The sequence below is a fragment of the Coturnix japonica genome, chromosome 1 (genome assembly GCF_054131305.1).
Source record: "Coturnix japonica strain WE chromosome 1, WE-NBRP24, whole genome shotgun sequence".
Taxonomy (NCBI): Eukaryota; Metazoa; Chordata; class Aves; order Galliformes; family Phasianidae; genus Coturnix; species Coturnix japonica.
Window position 1 is genome coordinate 96,407,110 of NC_140663.1, and position 27,067 is coordinate 96,434,176.

The 27,067-nt window shown below is 38.0% G+C and overlaps 1 protein-coding gene across 14 annotated transcripts in view; it reads left to right on the forward strand.

Annotated features, from left to right (window-relative positions):
• LOC146762588 (intersectin-1-like) overlaps positions 1-27,067 on the forward strand; it is a 69,497-nt gene that overhangs the window by 16,589 nt on the left and 25,841 nt on the right. For 8 of the 14 annotated variants that reach the window (XM_085528578.1, XM_085528614.1, XM_085528599.1 and 5 more), the window contains 6 exons: positions 10,048-10,107; positions 14,605-14,697; positions 15,888-15,951; positions 23,487-23,647; positions 25,047-25,226; positions 25,863-25,956. In XM_085528578.1, the coding sequence (XP_085384704.1) occupies positions 10,080-10,107; positions 14,605-14,697; positions 15,888-15,951; positions 23,487-23,647; positions 25,047-25,226; positions 25,863-25,956 (620 nt within the window). In that variant the 5' untranslated portion in view covers positions 10,048-10,079. Of the gene's footprint in view, positions 1-9,855; positions 9,908-10,047; positions 10,108-14,604; positions 14,698-15,887; positions 15,952-23,486; positions 23,648-25,046; positions 25,227-25,862; positions 25,957-27,067 lie in introns of all 14 variants that reach the window. The other 6 variants (XM_085528622.1, XM_085528633.1, XM_085528637.1 and 3 more) reach the window with 3 other exon arrangements.

Genomic DNA, 27,067 nt, shown 5'->3' on the forward strand with positions numbered 1-27,067 from the left:
ACACTTACAGTGATACTTGAAGTCTGTTTAATATAGAAATAGGCCTTGTAGATTGGAATAAGCTTTCTTTAGAATTTTGGTTGAGAATTTCATTTTGTAAAGCACCTTTGCGTCTGTAAATGGCTTTGTCTTGCTGATACAGCTGGAATGGTCTTGCTCTTTTTTCCATATTATTTTCCATAATGAAGGTACTGTTTAAAGTGCTGATTTGTCTTTTTATTGTCTGTTAAAAGCATAGTTGTGTTAAATGTTGGACTAATATTGTTAGTAACATCAGATAAGTCTTCATATTTTTTTTTTCCTGCCAAAGGCATCTTCTCCTTTATCAAATTATGTACTTTTGCTCCATTTGGATTGGGTACAGAAGAAGTATTTCTGTAAAGCCAGTGACTGTTGATCCTGCTCTTGAAAAAGGAGTTCCAAGTTTTATCACAAGTAAAGCTGTAACTAAATGTCCTGTTCTGTGAAAGAAATGAAGCTTCAGTAGCCACTTCCTTGTAGTATGTCATCTGCTTTAGACTCAAGTATATTCTCTCTATTCACAAGGGACTGTTGTATTGTTTTTATAACTGTAGCTCTCCAAACCCCATTCTGAAGGTGCTTGCTCCTAGGTCATCTTCAATTCCGGAGACTGAGGAGTATCATTCAATTGTAGCTGGTGTAGCTGATACTGTTTTTTGTATGGCTTTCTGATATGAAATAGGGAGGAGACAATGTTCTCTTCTTTAATCTTTCTTTAAACAGAAATTGTCACCACTTACTTCACTCAAATGTAGCATCGATGACTTTTTATCTTTGCTACTGTTTACAGAGCACTTCCATCCAGTTTCTAAAAGCCTGTTGGTTACCAAATGAATGGCAGTCAGTCAATACTTAACTTTCATGCAATATTTACATATACATACATAAAAAATATTTTCATAAATCAGACCAGATTTCTCTCTTCTTACTTATAGTTGTGTCATTTCTTATGTAGCCTTTTATGTTTCCTGAAGGGTCAGGGTCATCTATGGATGGAATATCCCCTTTTTCCCATGTTCAACTTCATTCCTTTATTCTTGCCTTCTCTGGAGTCAGGCCTGTCTCTTGCAGCTCTTTTTTGCTGCTCCTAATCCCTGATACTTTTTCCCTGCCCTGGCATGGCCTTTTTGTGGGCCACAGTCCTTCATGGTGTATCCACCTGCTCTAATGTCCTCTGTGGGCTGCAGCATGGATCTTGCTCTCTTGTGGATTCTTAATGAGCAGGGAAATACCTGTTCCATCATGATCTTAGGGGGAAGTTCTTCACTAGGAGAGTGGTGAGGCCCTGGAACAGGCTGCCCAGGGAGGTTGTGGATGCCCCGTCCTTGGAGGTGTTCAAGGCCAGGTTGGACGGGGCCCTGGGCAACCTGATCTAGTAAATGTGTATGTTTGGTGGCCCTGCCAGGCAGGGGGGTTGGAACTACATGATCCTTGAGGTCCCTTCCAACCCGGGTCATTCTGTGACTCTGTGATTCTGTGATCTCCACAGGCTGCAGGGGAATCCCAGCTCAGCACCTGGAGCACCACCTCCTCCCTTTCTGAGTGTGGTGCTCACAGGGCAGTTTCTTATGCTTTCCCCCTTACTGTCTCCCCTCTGTCACATAACTGTAGTACATTGAAAGCTGTTTGCTCTAGTCAAGCAGGCTAGTCAAGAACTGTTACAATCAACCTGTGACTGAACAGCTGGATCAAGTGTGACCAAAAGAGAATGTAGCAGCAATATTTGTCTAAAGGGCATAATGCATGTCTGCTCTTGGCCCTGATAACGTCATACAGGAGTGTTAAAAAGGCAGAGCTATGAAGACATACAAGCAGGAGGCCCATGGATGGGAGATGTTGGCTGTTTCACTTAATATTGATGCTGTAGCTTAATAGACACTGAATAACTCCTACTTATAAAACACAGTGTTGAAAATCTGTTTGCTTATGGCATATACCTTTTACCATACAACTTTTTATGCAGCTGATGATCATTGCTCTTCAAAGAGTTCAAAAGAGCAGATGCTTGTGGAAAACAAACTGGCCCATGCTGGAGCAGTTCAAAGAAAGGAGCCATCTGCAGTTTCCTTTATATCACCAACTTTATCCCACTTCTGCCCTATTAAACCTTTTTATCCTTCTGGCTTTGTCTAGGGGGAGGAAAGGGAAGGACCACACAGCTCCTGCACTCTCTCAACATAGACATGCTGACTCCAGGGTTTTACTTCCTTCTTACCCCACTTCTAGCATAACTTACTTTGAGGCAGAGTTGGAAAATATGAAGTGAAAGAGCTGAGAATGTCTGAATCTTTTCCCCCTTTTTACAGTGTCTTCAGCTATCGCATTTAGATGAGAGTTGGGATTTGCACAGCATAGCTTCATGGCATCAAGGTTGTTCTATGTGTGGTGAAACATTGTGATGGAAGACAGCTGCTGCTGTTTAAGAAAGACTTGATGACTGACCTATTCCCTTTGCTGTCCGTATTCATAGAGTCATAGAATACACCAAGTTGGAAGGAACCCACTAAGATTGAGTTGGCTGCTGGCTCCTCACAGGACCACCCAAAATTCAAACCCTACATCTTTGTTGTCCAGATGCTTCTTGAACTCTGGTGGGTTGGGGCCATGACTACTTTTCTAGAGAGCCTGAGAACATCAAGCTGGGAGATGAGATTTTTGATCCAGGCACATCTAATATTAGATGCAGTTCAAGATGCAGTTCAAATCTGTCTTGGTAATTCCTTTACATTTCAACCTTGTGACAGGAAGCACAGCTCTGCCACCTCCATCCCCTTGTCTCTTTTGAGCTCATGCAGGGATATATAAATAGGGTTTGGGAGGCTTTAGCTGCAGGAGGAATAGATCAAAATGATGTGTGAGGAGGCAGGAACACTGGGGTGACATGGTGAAACACGGGAGAGTTTATGTAGAGTTGTGTTGTTCCATTAGCAAACCTCTGGTACACTTAGGAGTTCTCTGCCTTGCAAGGGAGATGTACTACAGGGATGTACTTCTCATTATAGGATGTGGCTCAAAAGGACGGAAAGCATTTGTGCTGTGATACTCAGTGTAGGAATAAGGAAAGAGTTAATCTGCAAGACAAAAAAAATAAAATTATACTGTTCTGTAACTGGGCTATTTTTTGCTGAGGCGGTAAAGGGAGAAACAAGGTTACTTGTTATGTGGATTGGAAAGGTTAGAAATCTGACAAGGGAGAAATGCCTAGTGAAATAGAAGTCAGGCAGTGCTGCTTTGGGCTTTCAGAACAACTGTGCTCAACTCTCTGAACAAGCAGTGCTAAAAAGTCAAAGATGGCTAAGTTGAAAGTATGATGTGACTGTCAGCCTTTCCTTAGAATGATATACTAGTATATCTATAACATAAACCATGCACTTAGGCATTAGAAAACACATAGCCTTTGTCAGAAATTGCTTTCCTTTGGCTAAGGCTGAACTCCAGGCTTTGTCCACTTTTCTCTTTTGTTCCTAGTATGTCTTTTAAGGCATCGCCACTACTTAGTGATCCTTGAGCCTTGGAGACAGCTAGATTAACAGTTCTGAAATAAAGCATCACTGTTTCGTTTTGCCTAAGGTAAATAGCAGAACCGATCTTCTTTATCTGATTCTGTTAGCATTCACTGTAACTACAAATGAGTACTTAGTGGCAATTGAGATCACTGCTCAAGTTCATGTTTGTGAAATAAGACAGACTTGGAGAGTCGAAGAGAATGTGATACTTTCATATCTAGCAGTGATGTCATGCATTTCCTTGTCCTTCTTGATAAATCCTTCTTGAAGTAAATGCCTGGCTATTATTAAGCTTATATTTGAGCTATAGCACGTATTTCTAACTACATAACTCTTGTGTTTCAGATTATCAGTATAACAGCTTGTTTTGAAGGGGGAGGAGTCAGGGCTTTTCAACTGCAGTTATGTAGATGCAGCATTTACTATAAAAAGCACCTCTGTAAATAAGACAACTATTAAAAAATGAAGTTGTAAGTGTTCAGAAACTTCTTAAAAGTGCATTCAAAACAACAACAAAAAAGAAGACAAAAATTCCCACCTTACAAGGTCTGGTGGCTCAGAATGAAGTCAGTGAATACTAAAGTGAAAATAAACCAAGGTTTTTATCTTATTTCTCCATGAAGATTTTTAGAACTAGTCGAGTGATAGAGTAGATTACATTTAAATTAAACTGTCATCTTTTTAAAAAGATACTGTAATTCAAACACAGTTCACTCATGACTGGAATTATTGGATGAAATGCTGTCAAGATTAAACACCATATATATGTGTATAATTAGAAACAGCAATTCAAATAGTGCTGGTTAAAGTATACAACAAAATGCTCTTATCACTGCAGCCTTTGCTTGCTTTCCTCCCAGTGTTAATTCCATTTGATTAAATTGGGAACTGCTTAAGGGAGAGGCTTCTGCTTGCTTATATAGTCCTTAGTGTCCTGAAATATTTTAAATGCAGTACTTGGGAGCTATTTGAGTACTGCTGGTAATGTGTAGTCATCAGCAGTATTTCTTATCTGGATGAAGTTGTTGAATGTAATCACATTGGAAGATGTCAGGTTACTTAACTTTCTATTTCCAACTTTATCATTTAGTTTATCTGCTCCTTGCAGTTCCCTCGTGCAAAATATGTTCTTGTGGTTCACAATAAGAATGAAGTAGGTTTTTGTTCCAAGTTATACTGTTAACTTTTGCCTTGAATTAGAATAGAATAATTGTTCAGATGGAAGGGAACTACAAATGAAGTCCAAGTGCCTGATCACTTAAGGGCTAACCAAAAGTTAAAGTGTGTTGTTAAGGACATTATCCCAATTCTTTTTGAATGCTGACAGGCACTGCACGTGATCTACCTCTCTGGGGTCTCCCTGAAGTCACCTGCTGGCTTTCTTTTCTCCTAGTCTTTACCTATGTCCAGCCTTACTGTGTCCCTCTTGTCCCTCCAGGGAGTCAGCAGCACCTCTAGTTTAGTATTGTAAGTGAGCTTGCTAAGGGTACACTTCATTCCTGCATGCAGACCATTGATAAAAGCATTAAATGAGACCGGTCATACTTACCATACTTAGCAAAGCTTCTTTTCTACCTGACACAACAGAGGCCAGTGCAAACTCAAATTGCTTTTTGGCTTTCCTTATTTTCCTGTTACAGATGTAAACTGCAGCTCTGTATTCACTGTATGAAGCTAGGCCATGCTTCTAGAACTCATGTATTTTCTTGTTCTGCCCTAGTTCCAGGAGAAGCTCTGTACATGCAGGCTCACATTCTGTGCCATTTGCTTGGTGTGTGGCACAGTGGGATTGCCTACTCCCAGACTGTTAAAAGGTGGTTCTTGAAAGGCAACAGATTCCAATGGACCTCTAAATCTGCTTCAACAGATTCCTGGAGGACACAGCTAACTAGCTCCCTTCTCATCTTTCCCTTACATACAGCACCTGTTCTGCCTGTCCTTCCTGAGCAGCTTATATCCCTCCATTCCAGCACTTACAGAACTCATCCTACCAAGTCTCTCTGATGCCAATGACATTGTGGTTCTGAGAAAGAACCAAAGCTGCTATTTTGCCCCATGCTGTGTGTGTTGGTATACAAGCATTTCAGATGTTCTCTGATTCTGTTTGCTGTGGAGCAGCAGCAGGGACAATCCCTTTAAACCTGCCATCCCCAGACAGCGCCACACCAACCCTTGGCCAAAGCTCAGTGTTCCTAATGGTATCCCCTTCTCTAGTTGCTCCTAGTTTAAGGCCCTTAGTCGATCTCACCAGGCTACAAGAGTCTTTTCTCCCATTGACTGCTGTTGCTTCCTGAGCTTTGGAATGGGGATTGTCATTCTTGTTTGCTTCAGAAGAATAATGTTAACACTAATAAATGGTTACTTGATTGCTTCTTATCCTCTGGAAGAAAAAAGGAACACATCTGTGAACTTGCTCTGAAAAAAATAGTCTTGAATAAAAGAATATCCTGAACACACTGCTTACTGGTTAAATGAGGAATTATTAACGTAAGTATTTTCAGGTTAATTGGAGAAAAGAACTCACACCTGAAAGTGTGAGCTACTGTAGCCTAGAAAACCAAGCAGTGTTGGTGAATGGGAAACTGGAGAAAACAGCAAGCCTGTTATTGATCTGGATAGCAAAGAAATCTGCTGACTGAGCTTTAATAAAGATGTCTCTGAGCATTAAAGGTCTGATTTGACCAAGAACGTTCTTCATAACATTTCTCTTGAACTTTGACCTAACGTCTTGAAGAAATAAAATGTATTTGGGGCAGCGTATCCCTTAGGTCAGCCAGAAGAGACAAAAATCTCATCGCTCCTGGAAGAGGTTGAGATCTTTCTTCCAAAACCACTCAAAGCATAGTGACGGAACAAGATAGAATGACAGTGCAAGGCAATAAACAGTGGCCATAATTGCTTGCAAGTGTATTGTACATTTTTTTTTTTTTTTTTTTTTTTTCCTGGGGCTTCCACTACAGTTCTCAACATCAGGTTGATAAATGTCTCAATTTTTCCTGTTTTAGAAAGTAAGGAGCTTGTTCTTTGTTAGAGTCCTCAGCAGTTTAATGACTTGGAGCAGAGCAAAGAGAAGAGTGATTTGTTACAACATCTTTTGCCTACCTGCTGGGTTTGTAGTGATTTCTCTTCCATTTGTAGCCAGCTTACTCTTTTTAGCAGGTGATAGATACTATGTTTATGGAATTGACCTTCTCAGCCCTTTTGATCATTGCCACAGTAAAGTGAACAGCATCTGTGACTGTGCCCAGAGAAACAGTAGAGCATCCTGACTTCTGGGAGGGTGTTTCGGGATAGTAAATGGTTCTTGTGAAGAACTGAAACTCTGAATAAGTGCCTAAAACTGGTAACTGTATTCATGATCTGATCTACAAAGGGCAAGAGTCTTGAGTGCCTCAAATTATTTTCCAACATCTATCTAAAATAACCAGGCTTTGCTGAAACTGTTGATGTCCTTTCATTAACAGTAGTCTAAGGACTTTTCTGTGTAACATGGGAAAGCAACAAAACTTGCTGTTAGTCTGTGATAATCTCACATGACATCCTGCCTGGGGGTATTTGGCCATAACTTGGAATTCTTGAAAAGGATGTGGTTTATCTGGTTTTGTTTTTCCATTTTTATACTTTCTTGTTTCTTGTAGGAAGGCAAGGTGACTGATAAGTTGCTTCAGGGATTACTGTATGTTTTGTATGCCCAACTGATCTTGTGAGTTACTGTTTTGGAATAGAAATGTTGTGCGGCGTCTTGAGGAGAGTAAAAATAAGGTTTTTTTTCTAGTGAAACTTGCCCATTCAGGGCCAGGCTGGATGTGGCTCTGGGCAGCCTGGTCTGGTGGTTGGCGACCCTGCACATGGCAGGGGGGTTGAAACTGAATGATCATTGTGGTCCTTTTCAACCCAGGTTGTTCAGTGATTTCACTAGTTTCACTAGAAAAAAACCTGCTATTTCATTTTTATCAACCCTGTTATTTTGAGAGTTAATACACTCTTCCCCTACTTTCCTTGCTGGAAATGGGTGCTCCCGTCTTTGTGGGCTTTTCACCTCCATAGTTCCAGAGAGGTAATACATTAAGCTCTTTTTGTGGGCAGGTGAAGATGAGTGGCTCAGAGCTTTCTATTGCTCTTTCTAAAGAAAACATAAAATATCTGAGCAAAATAAAATATTTGATGAACCCTTAACATTTCATTACTTCCTTAATTTTTCTTGTGTTGTTAAGGGGTTGAGGCTGGCTTTCTAAGGACAGTGCGTAGTAGCGGTGCGGTTGTGGTTCCCCTTACGGTCTCTTCTACTTCCTGCTTGAGTAACTTCTGAACTCTTGGTCAACTGCAATCAAATCTGTTAGAGGGTTAAAATAAATAAAAACCAACCAAACAAAAAAACCCCAAAGTAGTAAGTCCCTACAAATATGAATACTAGTAGTTCACTAGAGAGAACCTACAGTTTTTATTAAGGTATCTATGTTTACCCATACTGTTTGGCTGTCATCTTTCCAGCTCCTACATCATTTTGTTTCATCATGCTATGTCTTCCTGTTGGGGTTGTTGGGAGGATCAAAGAAGGGCAGGGGAAGGAGTTCATGCAGCAGTTCTTCAACCCAAATATTAATCAACCAAAAAAAAAACCAAAACAAAACAAAAAACAAACCCTACAAAGTCACTCACCATTAGAATGCTGTGTAATTCCTTTTCTCTTTTAACCTTCGTTTTCATATGTAACAAACCCTGAGCTGCTGGAATTAGCTGTCTGCAGTTGCAGAGTTTATCTGCAGAGATAGAGCCCTTGGGTATGTACCCCTTGGGGTTCAAATGAAATGTAAAATGAAATCTCTGGTTATGGAAGATGGATGTAACATTGGCAATAAACAGCAAACAAATTCTCCCACTGGAGAATATTGATCTTTTATTTCTTTTTCACTCTCTAAGTTCTTTTTCTTCTCAGGTCTGAGAGAGAGTCTGTCTTTCTGTTCCTGCCCTTCTGTGCCTGCCAGCCTTAAATGCCTTTCTTGTCCTCCTGCATATTATGGGAAATGGAAGCAGGGAGAGAATCTGCTCTGCTCGTGTCTCTCCTACTCTGTTTTTGACTTGTGTGTAAAAGCTGCTTGTGCCATAAGGTTCAGTGTTATATCTGTGGCAGTTATAAGAATTTTTGTAGGGTTTGCTCATAGTCTTGAAAACAGAAGCATAGTGATAAAGGAAGTCTGTACACTTCAGAGTTTGAAAATACTGTATTTTAATCTTTTGTGGTAATGAATTCCGTGCATGAAATTAGTATCGACCATGTTGCCTGGCGTTTGGGTGAAGGTTTCTGAGTTGTGTACCATGCTTGAGTGCTTTGCCAAATTATGAGGGAAAAAATTGCAACTGATGGGGAGATGCTGATAGGCAGAAGTGCTGGGTTTTTGTTGTTGTTGTGTCATTGTTGTTTTTTTTTCTTTATTTTTTTCAGTGACATCTGTGGAGTGTATGTGTAGTAGGTTCCCAAGTTGGAAGCTAGAAGAGTATGTGGGAAGTGTGAAAGGGGGTTGGGGAGAGGGGAGGAAGCAAGAAATTCAGACAAAAGGAAATTGTTGGTGCAAGTTAATGCCTTTTCTTAGTGATATTGATAAATTTCTGCCGCTGCTCAAGCAGTCTAAATAATTCTCCTTCTGATTCTGCTTCCTTTGCTTTTCTCCTGTTGCCTGGAAAACATGAGTGGAATCTAGTAGGACAAGAGGCTGCTTTCGCATTGTTTGGTGGCTCCGTGGCTGGCTATTGTCCCCTCAGCTCAGGCAATTCATGTCAGTCTTTGTGTGGAGCAAGAAAAATGTTTTCCCTGGTTTTTTGTTGTTGTTGCTAAAGATTAAATTTCTGGACTCTAGACTGCTTTTATTTGAAAAGCAAGCAGCATTAAGAGTATCACTCACCGACTAAAGTGTTTTTCCTTGTGATGTCAGCTTTAGTACTGAATTCATCTAAACACGCTTTGTGAGCTAACGGAGGGGTAAAGGAGTCTTGCAATCTAGTTTTGTTTTTTAATGTACTTGGTTTAAACAAAGGAACTTTAAGCAAGGCAGTGCATTACATGATTTTTTTGGTCAGGAGTAAAAACAGATCTCTGCCAGCCTTGTATGGATTCAACAGTTGGAACCAGAGCCAGTTTTGCTCTTTAGTAGGAGCAGAGCTGTTACACTTGGTAAAGTAACGCAGCATTGAGCAGCGTCACTGAGATCTTGTCAGTTGTGGCTGACTCAATTCTATTCTTTACTACATCACTGATTATTTATAAACGAAGATCATTTTTGAGGACATTGTTGGAACAGAACTGAAACGTAGCTATTTTCTCCTATTAAAGGTCACTCATGGATGTATAGTGCAGTGCAAGAAATTCAACATTTAGATCTCATGTAAGTAACTGCTCTCACAAGCAGAATTTATATCACTTCTTCATCGCCTTGGTTTGTTCTGTACTAATTGATTATGTGGTGGTACACTTGAAGTGGAAGATGCTGTAACCGTGACTGTGTTTTTCTTTTAAAATTTTCAGGCATCCATTAATAAGCTAAAAGTGGAAGAACCATGGCTCAGTTTCCAACACCTTTTGGGGGTAAGTTGTTCACAGTGTATTCTGAAATATTCTTATATGCAAAATATCTGTGTAAATGTCTTCCATTTGTCTTCCAAATATGTTCTGTATTGAAGTGTTTTTTGGTCATACACCTTTACCGTAGCGATATCTTAGCTGACTTGTGATGTTTTTGCAGACCCATTAGAGGACATGCTTGAAATTTTGCAAAGGCATGTCGGGAGGGTCAAGCAGAAAGGTTGCACTGTTTCCCTGTTTGCACATTGATTCATTGCAGTCCTCACTTTGTAACTAGGGCAGATCCAGGTGACACAGCGACTAACAGCAGGGCATATCAACATTCTGAAGGTACCTGGTTTTGTCTGCCTAAGTTTCCCTGCTCAGGCCTGTTTTGTTTGTTTGTTTCCCCAGAGGAGATCCTAAAATGTTACCTAAATATGATGACTTCTTGCTTCACAAGCACTGTTGGTGCTTGAGAAACAGATGTGATTTTTGTTTTAGGACTCCTGGACTTTTTCACTGCTAAAGAGTATGGCAGATGCCTTTGTATGCTATCACTTTAATCATCGTCCCCAAATCTGTGCTTAAATTAGAAGATAAATGTTTAGTAACTATTGGAACTTGTTTGATTCCATTTGAATGATGCATCTGTTGTGGACATTTCTTTGAAAATACAGATATGATTCTCATATATATGTTTACGTAAGTGTGAGTAAATATACATAAATACATAAAAATGTGTATACATATGTGTTCATGTATACAAATATATAAATATGTATAAATATGTGTACAAATATATAAATCTATAAATGGAAGTCTAGTTTTTGGGATGTGATGTAGCTAGGAACCAAATTTCTATTTAACATTAGAGTTTCAGTAAGAGGCTTCAGAAGAAAAAAGCACATTGTTCAAAGTATGCAGTTGTTTGGATGCATTCTCTGCCACTGTGAAAAAGCACGTGAAACAAATCAAGAGAAATTTCTCTTTGCAATTGACAGCCAGAAGAAATATGTAATAGGAAGCTGCCATTCACTGCCTTGATTATCAGCCTTGGAATTACATCTCGTTTGGTGCCAGACATACTCAGTTGTGAACAAAACTGGCTACTGAAAGTTTTTATCAAATAAATTCACTGATCACATAGGATACACTTCTAGATTATATAGGAAGATATGTAAAGCTTCATTTTTACACTCTAAGAGTAGTCATGATATGAATGGAATCTACTGGTTTGGACTCATGTATTCCCTTGTGTTTATAGTTAGGGCTGTGCTTTGCATGCACGCATATTTGAACACATACATTCTTACAGAAACTTCTTCAAAGCATTTTAATCTACCATCTTCAGAGAGTTCTTATTGCGTTGCAGATGGATAGCAGCTTTATTTTTTCAACTTTATGTATTACCATTTGATCTTGCATATGTTGTCCAGGATCTTGTTAACTGTACTATGTGACTTCAGGAAGGAAGGAATTCACATTTCTTCTCATACAGCTTTTCCAATCTGGCTACTCTATAGTGAGTAGCTTCAAATAAGCATGTGGTTAATGTAGTTTCTGGTGTATCTTTAATTTCAAATGTGGCGTGAGAGATGCCTGTTAATATATTTGTACTTAAACCAAATCTACCAGGCAGCATCATACCAATACTTACAAAAATGACATGAAAAATCTAAGAAACAAATGGGGTTGTAAAGAAATCTTTGGTTCCTGTGGGGGAATTATTCCCCTTTTCAAGAATCTGTCATTTACTGTTACCTGCAGTCACTGTTCAATATGCAGGTGAAATTTATTCAGTTTCCATCTTGGGAGACCTCTTGATCCAAACGTATGATCTGTAGTATTCACCTACATATAAACAGAAATGCTTCTGGTTTTGGTTTTATTTCACTTCCTTCTTTTTCAAGAATATTCCAGTCTTCATGGGGAATGGAAAGAGCACGGCATCCACCATTTAAAATGGAGTGACTCATGGATGTTCTAGAACACTGCTCATTTTAAGGATGACTATCTAAAAGAAGCAAATGTGCTTTGTTTAATAGTTGGGGAGAATATGGTGTGTGCAACCTTCTGTTGATTTGTTCATGAGAAGAAAATGCCCATTTCATGTATGAGAGTGCACTGCATCACTTTTGCAGATGTGATGATTGCCAAGCCCTGTATAAGAACAGAAGCTTAGAGGGCTTGCTGCTGCCTTCAAGAATAACTTTCTAATGAGTCAGTTTTGTGGTTTGGTGACTGCTTCCTTTGCATTCAAATATGTTGCAGTGCACTGCAGCCTCTTTTGGCATCAAGGATCTGAAGGTATGAATGATGTCTTGGTGCTGGGAAAGATCCCACTTGATGCTCTCCTATAGATCTCATTGTTTCCTCAAATAACAAAAGATAAAGATGAGGCACTATGAGAGGTGCCATTCATAGCCCTCCTGAAGAGACTGTTATACTTGCTTGACTTAGCATCAGTTCTTTTGATGTTCATATCCCCCAGAGATCTACTGTTTTAATACCAACCAAATCTCTATCAGGAAGAAGAAAATACAGTCATTTGTTTTAGTTTCAGGGAATCCAGAGAAGAAAGCATTATTTTTTTGTTTTGAAATAGTTAATAACATTTTTTCTTACCTCAGATCAAAAGAGTTTTAGTTTGGGGTTTATTTCTTTTGGGAATAGATAGGAAGAGCTGTTTTTTGTTTGTTTTTTTGTGGTATTTTCAGAGGAGGAGGGAATACTGGAGTCATGTACACCTCAAACCAGGCTAGAGCAACTTAGAGGATCATTACATATGCTGTGGTATTTTTCTTTTAGTCAAACTATATTCAAGAAATTTTCTCTGCACGTGCACCCTACTGCATCCAGCTTTTTGATCTTATGCCAGACAAGAGTAGTCATGTTTCCATTACAGGCAGATGCTCATCTGCTGTTAGTTGGCCTACGCTGTGTATTGGTCATAAAGTCCTGCCAGAGGTCTGCATGAAGGTTGGGGAGATTATTGCTTATACTAAGTGTTGTGTTTTGGAACATTCACATTCATAGGAGAATCCAGTTTCATTCATATAGGCAGCACAGCTCTGAAACGTATTTACAGTGCCTCTGTTTCTTTGGAGTACTCCTAAAAAAACCAAATACCCTTTCTTTGAACGAGTTATTATCAACCTGCCTTCTAGAAATTCATAGATTGTCTGAAACAGAGATGAGAATTTGTTACCAAAGATAGAGTTTTATGTCATTAATGAAACTTAACATTTAAAAGGATGTTTCTCTCCCAGTTGTCCATTTCATTTTCTCTCAAAGTACCTTTTACCTCATCAAAGTAGTTTTTAATTAGAAGAAATTCAGGAGGCAAGAAATCCTCCTGTTCCTCTTATCTGCTGAGTTTGATTCTGCCTCACTCTATAAGCAGTTTGAAATGCTTGCTGTAGAGATTTATAGGCCCTATTACCTGAAAATGAGTCTCTGAGAATTTAGTGCTGGGACAGAGTGAATGTTAACTCTCTTCTTTATTCTCACAGAACAGTAATTCCAGTAACTAAGATGCCTTCAGATCACCGCATGTGTATACAGTAGGAGTTACAGGAAGTTGCATCAGCATAAGATACTTCTCTAGGTGTTGAAGTCATGATGTGTAACTGGTCTACAAATTGTTCAGACTAGTCTGCAATGCAGTATTAGTATTAGTGAAATGTCTAGAAGAGAGGAAAAACTGCTGAAAAAATGAAAGTAGAACTAAGGAACACGTTGTCGGAGCATAAGTACTGTAGAAGGTGCAGTAAATCTTAACGCACACTAAATACTCGTGTCCAACTTACAAGTGTGGTGTGAAGAATCTGGGCTGCATAATATGATCTGATACTCAGACTTCTCAGTTTCAGAGGAAGGATGAGTGTGCTCCTGAACTGTGTTTCCCATGTGGTGCTATTGTTGCCTGTGAAAAATGTTAGCTGTCTTGTTGCATCACACTTCTCCTAGACAAGTATGAAGAGTTCTTCTCTTACAAGAGTACAAAACTATGTAATACATATCTCATGAGTTGACATACCTGTTCAGTTAGAAGAACTTGAGTTGCATTTCAGTTGTATGTGCTCTTTAAGGCAGCTGGCCCCCACCCCCTAAATATTTTGTTTTGTGACCTTTCTGTGTTATGTCCTCTGATGCTGTCTTTTAATAACCCATTTTAAAGTGTGATTGCACTTTAGGTTGACTAGTTATGACTTAAGATTCCCCTGAGCCAGATGAGTGAATCAGTGCTCAGCAGTCATGGTAATTTGTTAACATTTAGTTCTACTAGGATCACAAGTACCTCTTGTACACAAGTATCTCTTTAAGAATTCATGGAGCTTTCAGCTAGAGACTTCGGGGGAATAGCTTCTGTGTATTTGTATGTTGTTTTCATAGGTCCAAAATGGGATGGTATACTCAGAAATAGTGTGGGAGAGGGAGAGCTAACTCACGACAAAATAAGGAAGGCTTTTTTAGGTGCTATTTTTTAATTATATTTCTCCATCTCTTTTCAACTAGGCAACCTGGATATCTGGGCTATTACTGTGGAGGAGAGAGCTAAACATGATCAACAGTTCCACAGTCTGAAACCAACATCTGGATTTATCACTGGTAATTAAAGAGATTTCAGATCTAATTTCATTTAATTGCATCTTAGGTAATGAGCCTAAGTATGAACAGAGCTGCCTAGGAGAAAATAGGACATAAGAATTTAGAAAATAGAACTTCTCTTGTTCACTTTACATCTCGATATTTGTATGCCTCGCTGTTGACTCCACCATTTCTGATATTACACGCACACTATTCCTGGTTTATGCCACTTGATTTTTAAGTATAATTAAACTTGTTTGTAACTGGCTCTATAAAGTAGTTCTGTTGTGAGACTGTAGTAATAATTCAGGATGTGGAATCACCCCAGTACATAGTAATATTTATAGTGCTTCCAATGTCCTTAATGAAGTAACTCACTGTCCTGGGTCTTGCTGAGATGGAATTAAACTTCTTCATAGCAGCCCATATGGTTCTATGTTTTGCATTTGTGACTGAAGCAGCTGTCCATCAAAAAAAAAAATTCCAGAGTATCAAATCAATATCACACGTCACACTAGTGCATACCTCCTGTTATAATGTTTCTGCTCTGTTAGGTAACAGACGTGATATAAAATCTGTTACAGTTCAGTGTGCAAGTTTGCACTGTTATTTATTGATCTCTTTTGATATTTAGTGCTATTGCTAGTTTGTATAACTATTTTCTTTACAGGTCACAACATTTCCAAGAGCCCAATTTTTTTGTTATTGTTTTTTAGTTTTAATTCATACTTGGAAAAATGAAATGCACCATTACATTAGAGGTGGCTTATCAGACTCACATCAGGATGAAGTCCACTTTATTTAGTTAGTGCCAGCTGGCTATCATGGCACTAACAAAACATCAGGAAGTTTGTATTGGTACAAATTTTCTTGGAAAGAAAAATTTTTCTTGTTCTCACAAAGAGTATGTTGCTCAAAGAGCCACTGACACAGATTAGGGAATGTGAACTATGAATTTCCTGTTATCCTGAATGTTCATGTCCAGGTGGTGCTGACTGTCACAGAGTGAAACAGCAAGTGCTTGCTGGAAATATCTTGTAGTTTCTCGAGTGACAAACCCAATTTAAATCTCTTTTTTTGTTATGTGTATGTAGCATTAAGTATTTATGGCTTTACTGTTGCTTCTGATTTAGAGATTTCGATTTATAATTTCCTCCTTACTCATATATATATTTAGCATTTTCTGAAGTGATATCCTATTTATTTTACAGGTGATCAAGCTAGAAACTTTTTTTTTCAGTCTGGGTTACCTCAGCCGGTGTTAGCACAGATATGGTGAGTATATGCAGCGGGGGAACATTGTAGTTGACAATGTGAAGCTTATTAGTACAGACTTGACAAGTAATAATATTCTGTATACTGGCATTTAAAATCACCCATTTTGTCAAGCATGCTTCCTGAAGTCTACAATGCAAATATGCTTTCTAGTATAATATAGCTGTGTTTTGAAGTTACTTTTTCAGTTATTGGAAGTAGCCGTCCTACAAATGGTGTTTCTGAAGTTAGTGATTTGGAAACTTCATTTCATACCACTGAATGCCTTGGTAAAACTTTACTAATAGCATTGTTAAGCATTGTAAGTAGTACAATGTAAGTAACTTAGTAGCTGGATGGCTGAGCCCAAAGAGTTGTGGTCAATGGAGTTAAATCCATCTTTATTAACAATCTTGATGAAGGGATTGAGTGCACCCTCAGTAAGTTTGCAGACAACACCAAGTTCGGAGGGAGTGTTGATCTGCCTGAAGGGAGAAGGGCACTGCAGAGGGACTTGGATAGCCCGAATTGGTTTGCCAAGGCAAATTGTATGAGTTTCAGTAGGGCCAAATGTCGGGTCCTGCATTTTGGTCACAACAACCCCAGGCAAACCTACATGCTTGGGGAGAAGTGGCTGGAAAGCTGCCTGATGGAAAGGGACCTTGGTGTACTGATGGACAGTTGGCTGAATATGAGCCAGCAGTGTGCCCAGATGGCCAAGAAGGTCAATGGCATCCTGCCTTGTATCAGGAATGGTGTGGTGGGCAGGACTAGGGAAGTCATCCTGCCCCTGTACTCAGCACTGGTGAGGCCTCACCTTGAGTAGTGTGCTCAGTTTTGGGCACCTCAGTACAAGGAGGACACTGAGGTGCTGGAGCAGGTTGAAAGAAGGGCAACAATGTTTGTGAAGGGCTTGGAGAATGTGCCCTATGAGGAGAGACTGAAGGAACTGGGGCTGTTTAGTCTGGGGAGAAGCAGGCTGAGGAGAGACCTTATTGCTCTCTTTCAGTATCTGAAAGGTGCTTACAGCAAGAGAAGGGGTGGGTTCTTCTAATTGGTGACAAGTGACAGGACAAGGGGAAATGGCCTCAAGTTGTGCCAGGGGAGGTTTAGGTTGGATATCAGGAAAAATGTCCTTACAGCAAGGGTTGCTAAGCACTGGAATGGGCTCCCCAAGGATGTGGTTGAGTCACCATCCCTGGATGTTTTTGAAAACTGTTTGGATGTGCTGCTCAGGAACATGATTTAGCTGAGGGTTGTTAGTTAGGGTAGTATGGTTGGGTCATGGATGGACTCGGTGATCTTTAAGGTCTTTTCCAACCTGAGTGATTCTATGATTCTATAGTAAGAAAAGTATTTCTTATTGGGCAACCTATGTAACACCAACAAAATTTGTTATTAAATTAAGATTGGCAGTGGACTATTTCTGTTGTAACTAGAAATACATTTTGAAAGCTTGACATTTTTACTATTTCTTGGTGAATTTAGATACCTTAAAATGTACATTGCTGTGTATTACACAACACAGACATTTTTACAGTCTCCCAGTTCTTCATGCTGGAGAATTTCCTCTCCAAATCACATGAAATTTCTGGATTCAGAAAAGCTAACTTACATAGGCTGCTCATAATTTTCATTAGCTGTGTTACTGCAGGAACTTTCTAGAGTGGAAAAGCTACAAGAGCAACTCTTGGAAAATGTGTTTACTTTTCCTCTGCTGTTAACTGTTGAAAAGAAGGAGTGGTTTATTGAACTTAAGAAAACTTTTTGTTGTAATAAGGGCTTCCAAAGGCAGAATCTTGCACAGAATGGAGAAGGAATGTTATTTTCATTCAAGAAAAACATTTGCTTTGGAAATATGCATGCCTTAAAGAAGGGCTGAGTTTTCACAGCTTTTAAATAAATAGTTTATTTTTGTTTCAAATTACTTTTGTCTTACAAATATCAATTCTGATCTGGTTACCTTAGTTGCAGGAAGACTCAGTGGAAGTTCAGATGACCCTGTGGAACTTCTCTTGCCTCTTAATTAAAAAGCAAGGAAATTTTGGCTTACACAAAACAGCCTTTCTCCAAAATGATTCCATAGGCATGAGCTTTAAATAGGTGTTAACAAAACTAAACAGTTGTAAATAGTCTGACTCGAAAATCTCTTCCTCTCTGAATTATGTAGTTTTTCAGCCTCTTGAGAGGGAGAGAATCATTCCACTAGTTCTGTAGTTGTCATAGAGACAAGGCCTGAACTTGCACATTTTTTTCAATAAAGCTGAACTAAAACTTACTCATGCTGCCTTTTAAAGCCATACAAAACAATGTAGATATCTCTCCTTTTCACCATCTCTTCGTTTTTCAATTATCTCTGAATTAAGAGAAGTAATTACCTAAGTTAGAGTCTAGATCACTTGTATGCATTCACAGTTGGAATTAGCGTAACCAAGTAAGCCAATGTTTGCATAGTGGTAATAAAAATAAGAATCCCTTTAAAAAAATAAAGAAAATAAAAGAGAAAAAAAAAAGAAAACAAATGAAAAGAAAATCTTTATTTTCCCACCACTTTAATTATTTAACTCTTTTCTTGATGGATCAGTGAATGCTTGTAACCTCCCACGTATTAATACTGTCCCACAGAAACAATAGCAGTCAGACTGTTTAGTGACATAAAGTCCATTTCGGCCACCAAAGGATGTCACAGTATGTTCCAGACCACACTGAAAAATGTGAATCACTGTTTGCTTTAACTCCTGGGGTTAAGATTTAGAAGCGAAACACTTGCTCTGTGAATCTAGAAGTTAATAGCAGTATCCTAAAATCACTATTCTGAATTTGGGCAACTTCCACAAATCTTCATATTACTTTTCTGATCCTGGAAATGTGGAATTGTGTGCATCTTGGGTGTTGCAAGCATTTTTCTTATTTTTAATAATTCTACTTACTTGAATACAGTTTATTATATCAGTAACAGATGCAGGCAAGAGCATAGTATTTGTTTCGTAAAGGAATTATATCTGTCTGTGTGTTATATAATAGAATCGTATCTATGTGTAGATAATCCTATGCTAATAGAAATTTTAGTCTATTTTGTTGGTTGTGGAAGTTCTTATATAGAAAAACACAACTGGGAAAGGAATTGTGGGGGGGATTGGCCTAAAGAGTGACTGGCCAGCTTTGTGCAGAAAATCCCAGCCCTCTGTGAATTTCCAAACATAATATCTCTTGAGAGAAGGTTTTGTTTTAGTGATAACAATCATAGTAGCTATCCTATGTTTTAATTTTAAATAAAATGGAACTGCTATTTATTTTTATCATGAAAAAAAACTTCAAGAAACACCAGCTGAAGCATCAGCTAAATGTCTTCTTTGGGGGACTGCTTTGAGGATATTCTGCGTTTGGTGGAACTGTTTTCTGTGATGCACCTCTAAAGACTATATCTTACTTGAATTTTTGCTCTTAGTCAAAGCTTCCCTAGAATTCATATTCCTTAAAAACAGTAGGACCGTGTTTTCTGGCACTGAGAATTCCTATGTCTTTTCTACTTGATATTGATGTGAGGAAGAAATCTCAGCGTAGCAAATTAGTGGAATTATTATGGTCTGTCATGTATGGAACTGTTCTGTCCTTTATAAATATTGTAGTGCGCCAAGCTGGTAATCTATTAAGAAGCCTCTAAGTAGGCTTTGAATCAAGAGTGCAATGGCTTGAAAGATAGCTGTTTTTAAGTAGGTTATAATCAGGCTTTCTTCTAAAGCTCTCCTGAGTGGTGGCCTCTAAAAGCATTTTCTGTTTAGCCTGTCTCTCTTGAATTAAATGGGAACACAAGTAATCAATGCCAGCTGCTTTCATCTATTTGGAGTTACTTGTTTTATTTGGGACAGACTAAAGCCACTGGTTGACACTACTTTTTCCAGACATAGGCTTCCTTCACAAGCTCACAACTTATTTTCATGGAGATAGATACATATTGTAGCCTAATAATACATGCATTTGAAAGAAAAGAAAAAAAGCTTGCGTGCTTAGTTTCTGCCTCTTGTAGATGCAGAAATAGTCAAGTTGCTTCTGCATTCTGCAGAACAGAGAAGAGAAGCAGGAAGAGATTTGTAGGGGAAAAATCTGATCACCTGAAATCAAGCATTGTGATGAAGCCCGCTATAATTTTTATCATTAGAAAAAACCCCTTTGTAAACACAGGCATGTTCTATGAAATATAATCAATATTTAGTCAATGTTTAATCCATTTACTGCTCTCCACAGGTTTCCTGCCAGACATTAAGTGAAATAAATTTAAGGACATTATGTTCTTCCAAATTTCATTATAAGCAGAACAGTGTAATTAGGTAGTGTTTGCTGTCAGCCACTTGCTGCCTTGAAGGTGATGTTTATACAAAAGTAACACTGTAATGTTACAGTATGACAACTAGGCTTAGTCATTAGAAATGGAAATTTGTCCTGTATATTCACTAAAGATTTTGCCAGAAAAAGTTGATTTTGTTAACAAGCTGTAAAAACAGGTATAAATTTTTCAGCGTGTACTTTCTTTTTTCACTGAAATTCATACTCCTGAATTAACTAACAAAGTCATTGATGCAGAATAAGTGAGCTGAACCAGCAATAAGACTGGTGCACGTTAAAGTTTCTTAATACTGGTCAGTTAATATCTTCTCATGTTGAATGCAAAGGCTTACGTGTTCTTACAATAGGTTGTGTCTGTAGAGTCAAGCTTGCCTACAGTAGAACTTAAAACTCTTATGCATTTTCATGGCCATGTGTTTCACCATGCCTTTGCTTCTGTGATGAAAGGCCTTCAGTTTTATAAATCAAAGTAGTTGCATGCTTGTAGAAGGCGCTTAAGTTGAATAAATAAGACTATTATAAATAAATCTTTGCTTAAATGTAGAGATGTAAGGAACAGTGAAACTATTAGTTTGAGTTGTCAGTGCAAGCTGGTCCCAGTGGAACTGGCTGACTTCTCCATGTGTTGCGGAAGACGTTTCCTTTGGGAGGACTACTGGCTAATTGGAGCACAGTCAAAAAATCTGCTAGAATAGGTTTCTTTCTGACTCTTTTCTCTGACACTGTATGAACATCTACAGGTCTACTAGCTATATAAACCTGTGTTTTGTTCTCCCTTTTCCACTAGGCATCCAACAGAAAAATGACTAAACAATGACTGAACTAAACTTTCATTAAAAAACCACACATTTTCCCTGCTGATATTGTTGTGTTTTCTTTAGTTGCCTTTGGAAATGTGTGGTGTCTGCTTGTAAGCATCAATTAAATGAAACTAATTATCTTCTCTTAGCTTCCATTGTTTTTAACACTCTTTATATTCTTATGAAGCTATCATACTCTGTTTGTTTGCTGTATGTTGGTCTAATTTCTAATACAAAACCCACAGAAGAGTGTATCTGAGAAAATAGTTTTAGCATGAAGTTTCTCATGTTCGACGTAACTTTTTTTGTCTTCACCTGTAAATATTTCAGGCTTGTAAGACTTGCAATGTATTTTTCTCTCAAGTGAGACTTTCAGAAATTTGGCATCACTGTTTATAGGTGGTGATGAATGTATATGAGCTGTTTTGAGTCTGAAAAGAAAAATGTATGTGAGAAAGCAAATTAAAATATCCTTTTAAACCCGAGTAATTGTTTTGGACACACTTATTATTAACTGTTACTACAGTCTAACCTTACCACTTCTAGGAGAGAGGCTTCTTTTGCCTACACTAGGTTACTTTTACTCATTTCTGCAAGTTGCAGGAAAGCAAAAGTATCACATTTCTGTTTTATTTTAACCAGCCCATTGCTTCAGGTGGTACCTATATTTTATTTGCTCTTTATGGAAGAGTGGTCAGAGGCTGAGACTCCAGAGCAGTCCTTCCGCAAGGAAGAGATACTCATTCCAAATGAATACTCATACCTTTCTTGGTCCAGTTTTGCTATGCTGGTTTTCTCTTTTCCTTTTGCTGGCTGGACTACTAGGTATGAAGTCTGACTACTGCAATAGAATACTTTGAACTGAATATTAGTGAAATGAATCACATACTGAGCTGTGAAACTTGAATCCAAATTGCATTATGCTGTGTGGATCCCAGAACAGATTTTGACTACAAATTTGGGCTTTCAAAGTCTTAAGTGGAATTAAAGCAAAGTTTAAAGTTACTGAAAAGCAGAGAACTTTGATATGTAAATTAAACTTTGCTGTGACACAGAGCCTCAGAAGGCAACTTTTAGATATTCACACAGCCAAAACTTGTTCTTGAATGGAATCTATGTATTAATTCAGTGTCTTAGAGGGAGTGGTGTAATGCACACTTCTCTTTCTGACCGTAAGCCCCAGCATACTCGGTTTCTTAGGACTTTCTTCTTTAAATACTGCTGGCAGATTCTTGATAGTGTTCCTTTATTTTACTCCACTATGATCAGAAGGTTGCTACACTGAAGAAAAACTCCTGAAAGTATTATTTTTTCTAGTTTTCACAAAGTGCTACTGGCAGTCTAAACCAGGGAATATGTGGTTGATCTACTGAGATTCTCAGTATTGTTTTTTTTTTTGACATGGACTGGGAGGGTTTTCATTTCTTTGAATGCTGTGCCACTGTGTTCAGCAGACTGCCTTATTGTTTAAGTATCAATTATAAATAACTGACAGCTTATTGCAGTACTGTTTTGATAACTTTTGACATACGTATATGAAAACTTTTGTTTTCATTTCCAGATTTCATCTAGAAATAAAAATCTTTGTTTAACTAAGCTGCCCGTCCTTTGCATGTCCATGACTTGTAAATGTACATGTGAACTTAAAAATGTATATTATTAAAGTAATGAAATGTGTACTTTATTTTTCAAATAAGTGCAAAAAATAAGCATAATTTGAAAATCTAAGCTTACATCTGATTACATCATTAATATGCATTTACTGTTTTTTTTGTTTGTTTGTTTGTTTGCCACTGCAGGATCTAACATTCTTCCTTCTTCTTCCCCCCCCCCTTCTCACTCCCATTCCATGCTGAGCACTGTTTTCTTAACCGTGGAATAAAAACACAAGACAGTTTAAGTCAACTGCTCTAAATGAAAGCCTACGCAAGGCGTAGTCTCTGTGTTTTATTGTGTACTACTTTTTGCCTGGAAAACTGTACACATAATGGTGTTTAGTAAAATGCACAAATTTAAAGAAGATTTTGTTGTAAGTTTAGCTGACGTACTAATTTGCAGACTCAGTCATACGATTCTCTGTGGTTCTGTTTGTAGTGGTATTTAGTTTTATTTTGTGTGATTTTGAAAAGTTTTTGTACAGCTGCATTAATCCTTTCTTGCTGTTTGCTTTCTTGTAATTCCGCAGGAGTTGAAAAGTGACTTTAAAACTATTTAGTAATCACTCCAAGAAAGAAATCAAGAAGCTCTTAGTTTTAAAAATTTCTTGTTTGATGACTGTTTTTACCCTGGCATGATTATTTTTGAGTAGTTTTTAATTTGTCTTGAATATATGGTTCTTTGTGTGCATGCTTCTAGGTCAGTCCTGAGGATCATAATTTAAGAATATAACTGTGAAAACTGTGTATTTTATAGGGCTTTAGCTGACATGAACAATGATGGAAGGATGGATCAGCTGGAGTTTTCAATAGCTATGAAACTTATCAAATTAAAACTACAAGGCTATCAACTCCCATCTGCGCTGCCTCCTGTCATGAAGCAGCCACCTATTGCTCTACCTAGTGCGCCAGGGTTTGGTAAGCTCTTTCTTGTCTGTCTAGTTAGCTTGTATTGTAGAAAACAAACTTTAATTTGATTTTCGTTTTGCAGTTTTTGAAGCAACAGAGCTTGGACTCAAAAACAAACGCTTTCACTTGCATGCACATGCTAAAAGAGAAATATCAATGAACTTCAGACACCCAATTAAGCTGTATAAAATAAACTGAGGTCCTGTTTGCTTCAGGTCTTTCACTGCTTTCTGTGTGTTCCAAATAGAACTACCTGAAAGGAGGTGGCAGTGAGGAGATGTTAGTCTTTTTTTCTCATTTGACAAGTAGTAGCACATGAGAAAATAGGCTTAGATTGGATGTCAGAAAGAATTTCTTCCTGAAGAGAATGGTCAAACACTGTAACAGGCTGCCCAGGAAGTGGAGTCCCTATCTCTGGATATATTTTAGAGACTGTGGATGTGGCACTAAGGGATGTGGTTTAGAGATGGGACTTGGTAGGTTGAGCTGAGGCTTAGACTTGAAGGTCTTTTCCAACACAAGTGATTCACAGTTGTGTGTTGAATGTATTTAAATGAAACTGAACCTCATGTTTGATACCTTGATATTTTGCCATAATAAGAGGTTCTTTATCGTTCTGATTCAGTCACTGCTGTGACTGTCGTTGATGGGTGCCTGAGAATTACTAGCATTAAGAAAAGCCCTGTTGTTTGATAAGTTGTCACTTCCATAATTTTACAGTTTCTATTACTGACTAAGAAATAAGTGAAATTGAACAGAACAAATACTACTCTAAGTAAGAAAATGTATAATAAAATCAACTCCCCAAGAAATTCAGCAAAATCCATGATTTTCTTATTTGTTCTTTACTATAAAGTGAGCTGCTTGCACGCATCCTCATTCTTCACGTTGGCATGACTGGACCTCCTTAACCTCCTTGTTATCCACACGACTGTGCTTACACCTAAAATACCTCATTGCTATGCTTTATCTGATTAGCTTTGCACTGTTTCATCTTCACAATAGTCTGCAAGCAGTTATCCCAGAGCTTGTTCTTTTTAGCTGTGGTTAAACGTAGACTTTGGGTTCATTATTCACTGGAACCTGACAGTACTGCTCTTCATTTAGTTCAAGGCAAACAGTTGTTTTCTTCAGCAAATGCTAATTGGCCTTTTTTGGTCAATGTTGCATCCAGTGTGATCTTAAATGCTTACATTGTAAGACGATATTTTGTTTCCTCTACATTGTTTTATGTTCCCCTGCCGTGCTAATGGTGCAGCGGATTGTAAGAGTGTGTGAAAGTTTCCATTTCAGTTATCTGTTTAATCCTGTGTTTACTTCCCGGAGTGCAGGTTGCCATTAAATTTTTATATCATGTTGGGAGTCTCCAAATTAGAAAAAAAAAAATGTCTCCTTTTCTCCCCCATAGGTATTGGGGGCATTGCCAGCATGCCATCTCTTACAACTGTTGCCCCAGTGCCAATGGCATCTATTCCAGTAGTAGGAATGTCTCCGCCATTAGTATCTTCTGTTCCTGCAGCAGCAGTGCCTCCCCTGGCTAATGGAGCTCCTGCTGTTATACAGCCTCTGCCTGCTTTTGCTCATCCTGGTATGCCACGTACTGAACCTCTGTGTACAATCTTGCTTTTAAGAAATCGTTTTGCCATTTTCTTTAAATCCAGAGAAAAACATACATGAAATTAGCCATTCTAACTTACTTTAAGGAATGATTTGGTTAGCCAAATTGATTTGATTTAGCCCAATTTGATTTAGCCCAATGTAATTGTTTAGCAGACATGTATGAAAGTTAAAACGAGGCATATGGAACATCGAGTACTGTAACAGTCAGTCACGTTGAGCAATGCTGTGATAAATCAAGATTGCTTGTAAGCTGTTGACTAGAAACTGGACCTCTGCTCCTTATTTGTAACTATTGAAGTACTGCTGTTTATTGGTATTACTTTAAAGTAGTGGAATACATGTAAGTTCTATCATTAATTGTAATATAATTTGTGAATTGAGAGTATATACATAAAAATAGAAATGTAAGACAATGTGAGAAAAGCACTTATGTGTTTTCACTATTCTGTTAGACACTGTTTATTTCTCTTAATATTTTTGAAGTCACACTGTTAAAAGAACCGTAATGCTTTTTTTTTGACATTAGGAACTAAAGGAGTGTCACTGAAACTACACACTTTAAAAAGCTTGTACTAAAAAATATATGCGATGCCTTATTTTACAGCCACATTGCCAAAGAGTTCTTCCTTTAGTAGATCTGGTCCAGGATCGCAGCTGAACACAAAACTGCAAAAGGCACAATCGTTTGACGTGGCTAGGTAAGGTGGTGTAGAGTGAGTGGATGTGTGTGTTTTTCCTCATAGTTAGAAGAACTATTTCTCTTTAACAAAACTATTCTCTGAAAAAAAAAAACAACTTGTAGAAATCAATTCCTGCTGAGATACTACTTCAGGATTTTGTAGCATGCTGTGGTTTTTCAAAGAATGCTACATGAGTACTGAATCACTGAAATGTAATAAGCTGTTACTGTATGTGTTGATATTATTTGCAAGCTCTTGAAAACTTGGTTTTTAGAAAAGCACTTGATTCTGTAAACATACTTTGCATTGGTCACTACTGCAAAGGCACTCCTCATTTTAGCATGGAAATGTAAGATTCTTTAAAATTAACAGGGATTACTTTTTAAAATAAATATATTTAATATTTCTCATATTTTAAATGAACCTCACAAAAGTATTTGTTATATCTACTCAAAAGTTCCTTGTTAAAAATCACCTAAAAAACTTGGAAGTGTATTTCAAGACCTAGAAGAAAGTATGGTTAGGCAAAATATATTTTCTTGTCATCTGAAGAGATGTATCTGATAATATGGAATTTCTTTAGAGGAGATAAGATGGTAATTTTGCCAAAATATTCACTATTGGAAGAGCTAAATCCCTTAAGTTGGTACTAGGAATTGAAGTGGTGTTTTTTTTTTTTTTTTCTAGCTGTGATTTGGTTTTGATTTGGAGAAGTGTGAATTTCAAGATTCTGTTTATGGTGATTATATTAGCCTGCTGAGCCGCTGTCAGTAGACTCTTGGCATACATGGTATTTAGCATATGGAAGACCACTGTTTTGTCCTTCAGCATTTCTTCTTCCATGACTACCATGTATCCATGAAGGAAAGTTTTGCTTGTTAACAGTATGGAAACATTACATCACAGATCGAGTTACATGTATACATAAAACAAAAGTAGACTTAATGTGTGTAGAAACTCTCTATTTATCAAAGCTGGTGAGAGAGCAGTTCATATGGATAAATACATATATATTTTTATATGAAGCTTCAGTTTTGATTTTCATTATTTAAGAAAGCAGCTTCTTCTTATTTTGCTCTCAGGAAACAAAATATTGAAACCAGAATATTAAAACTTCTGGAGGAGTAGA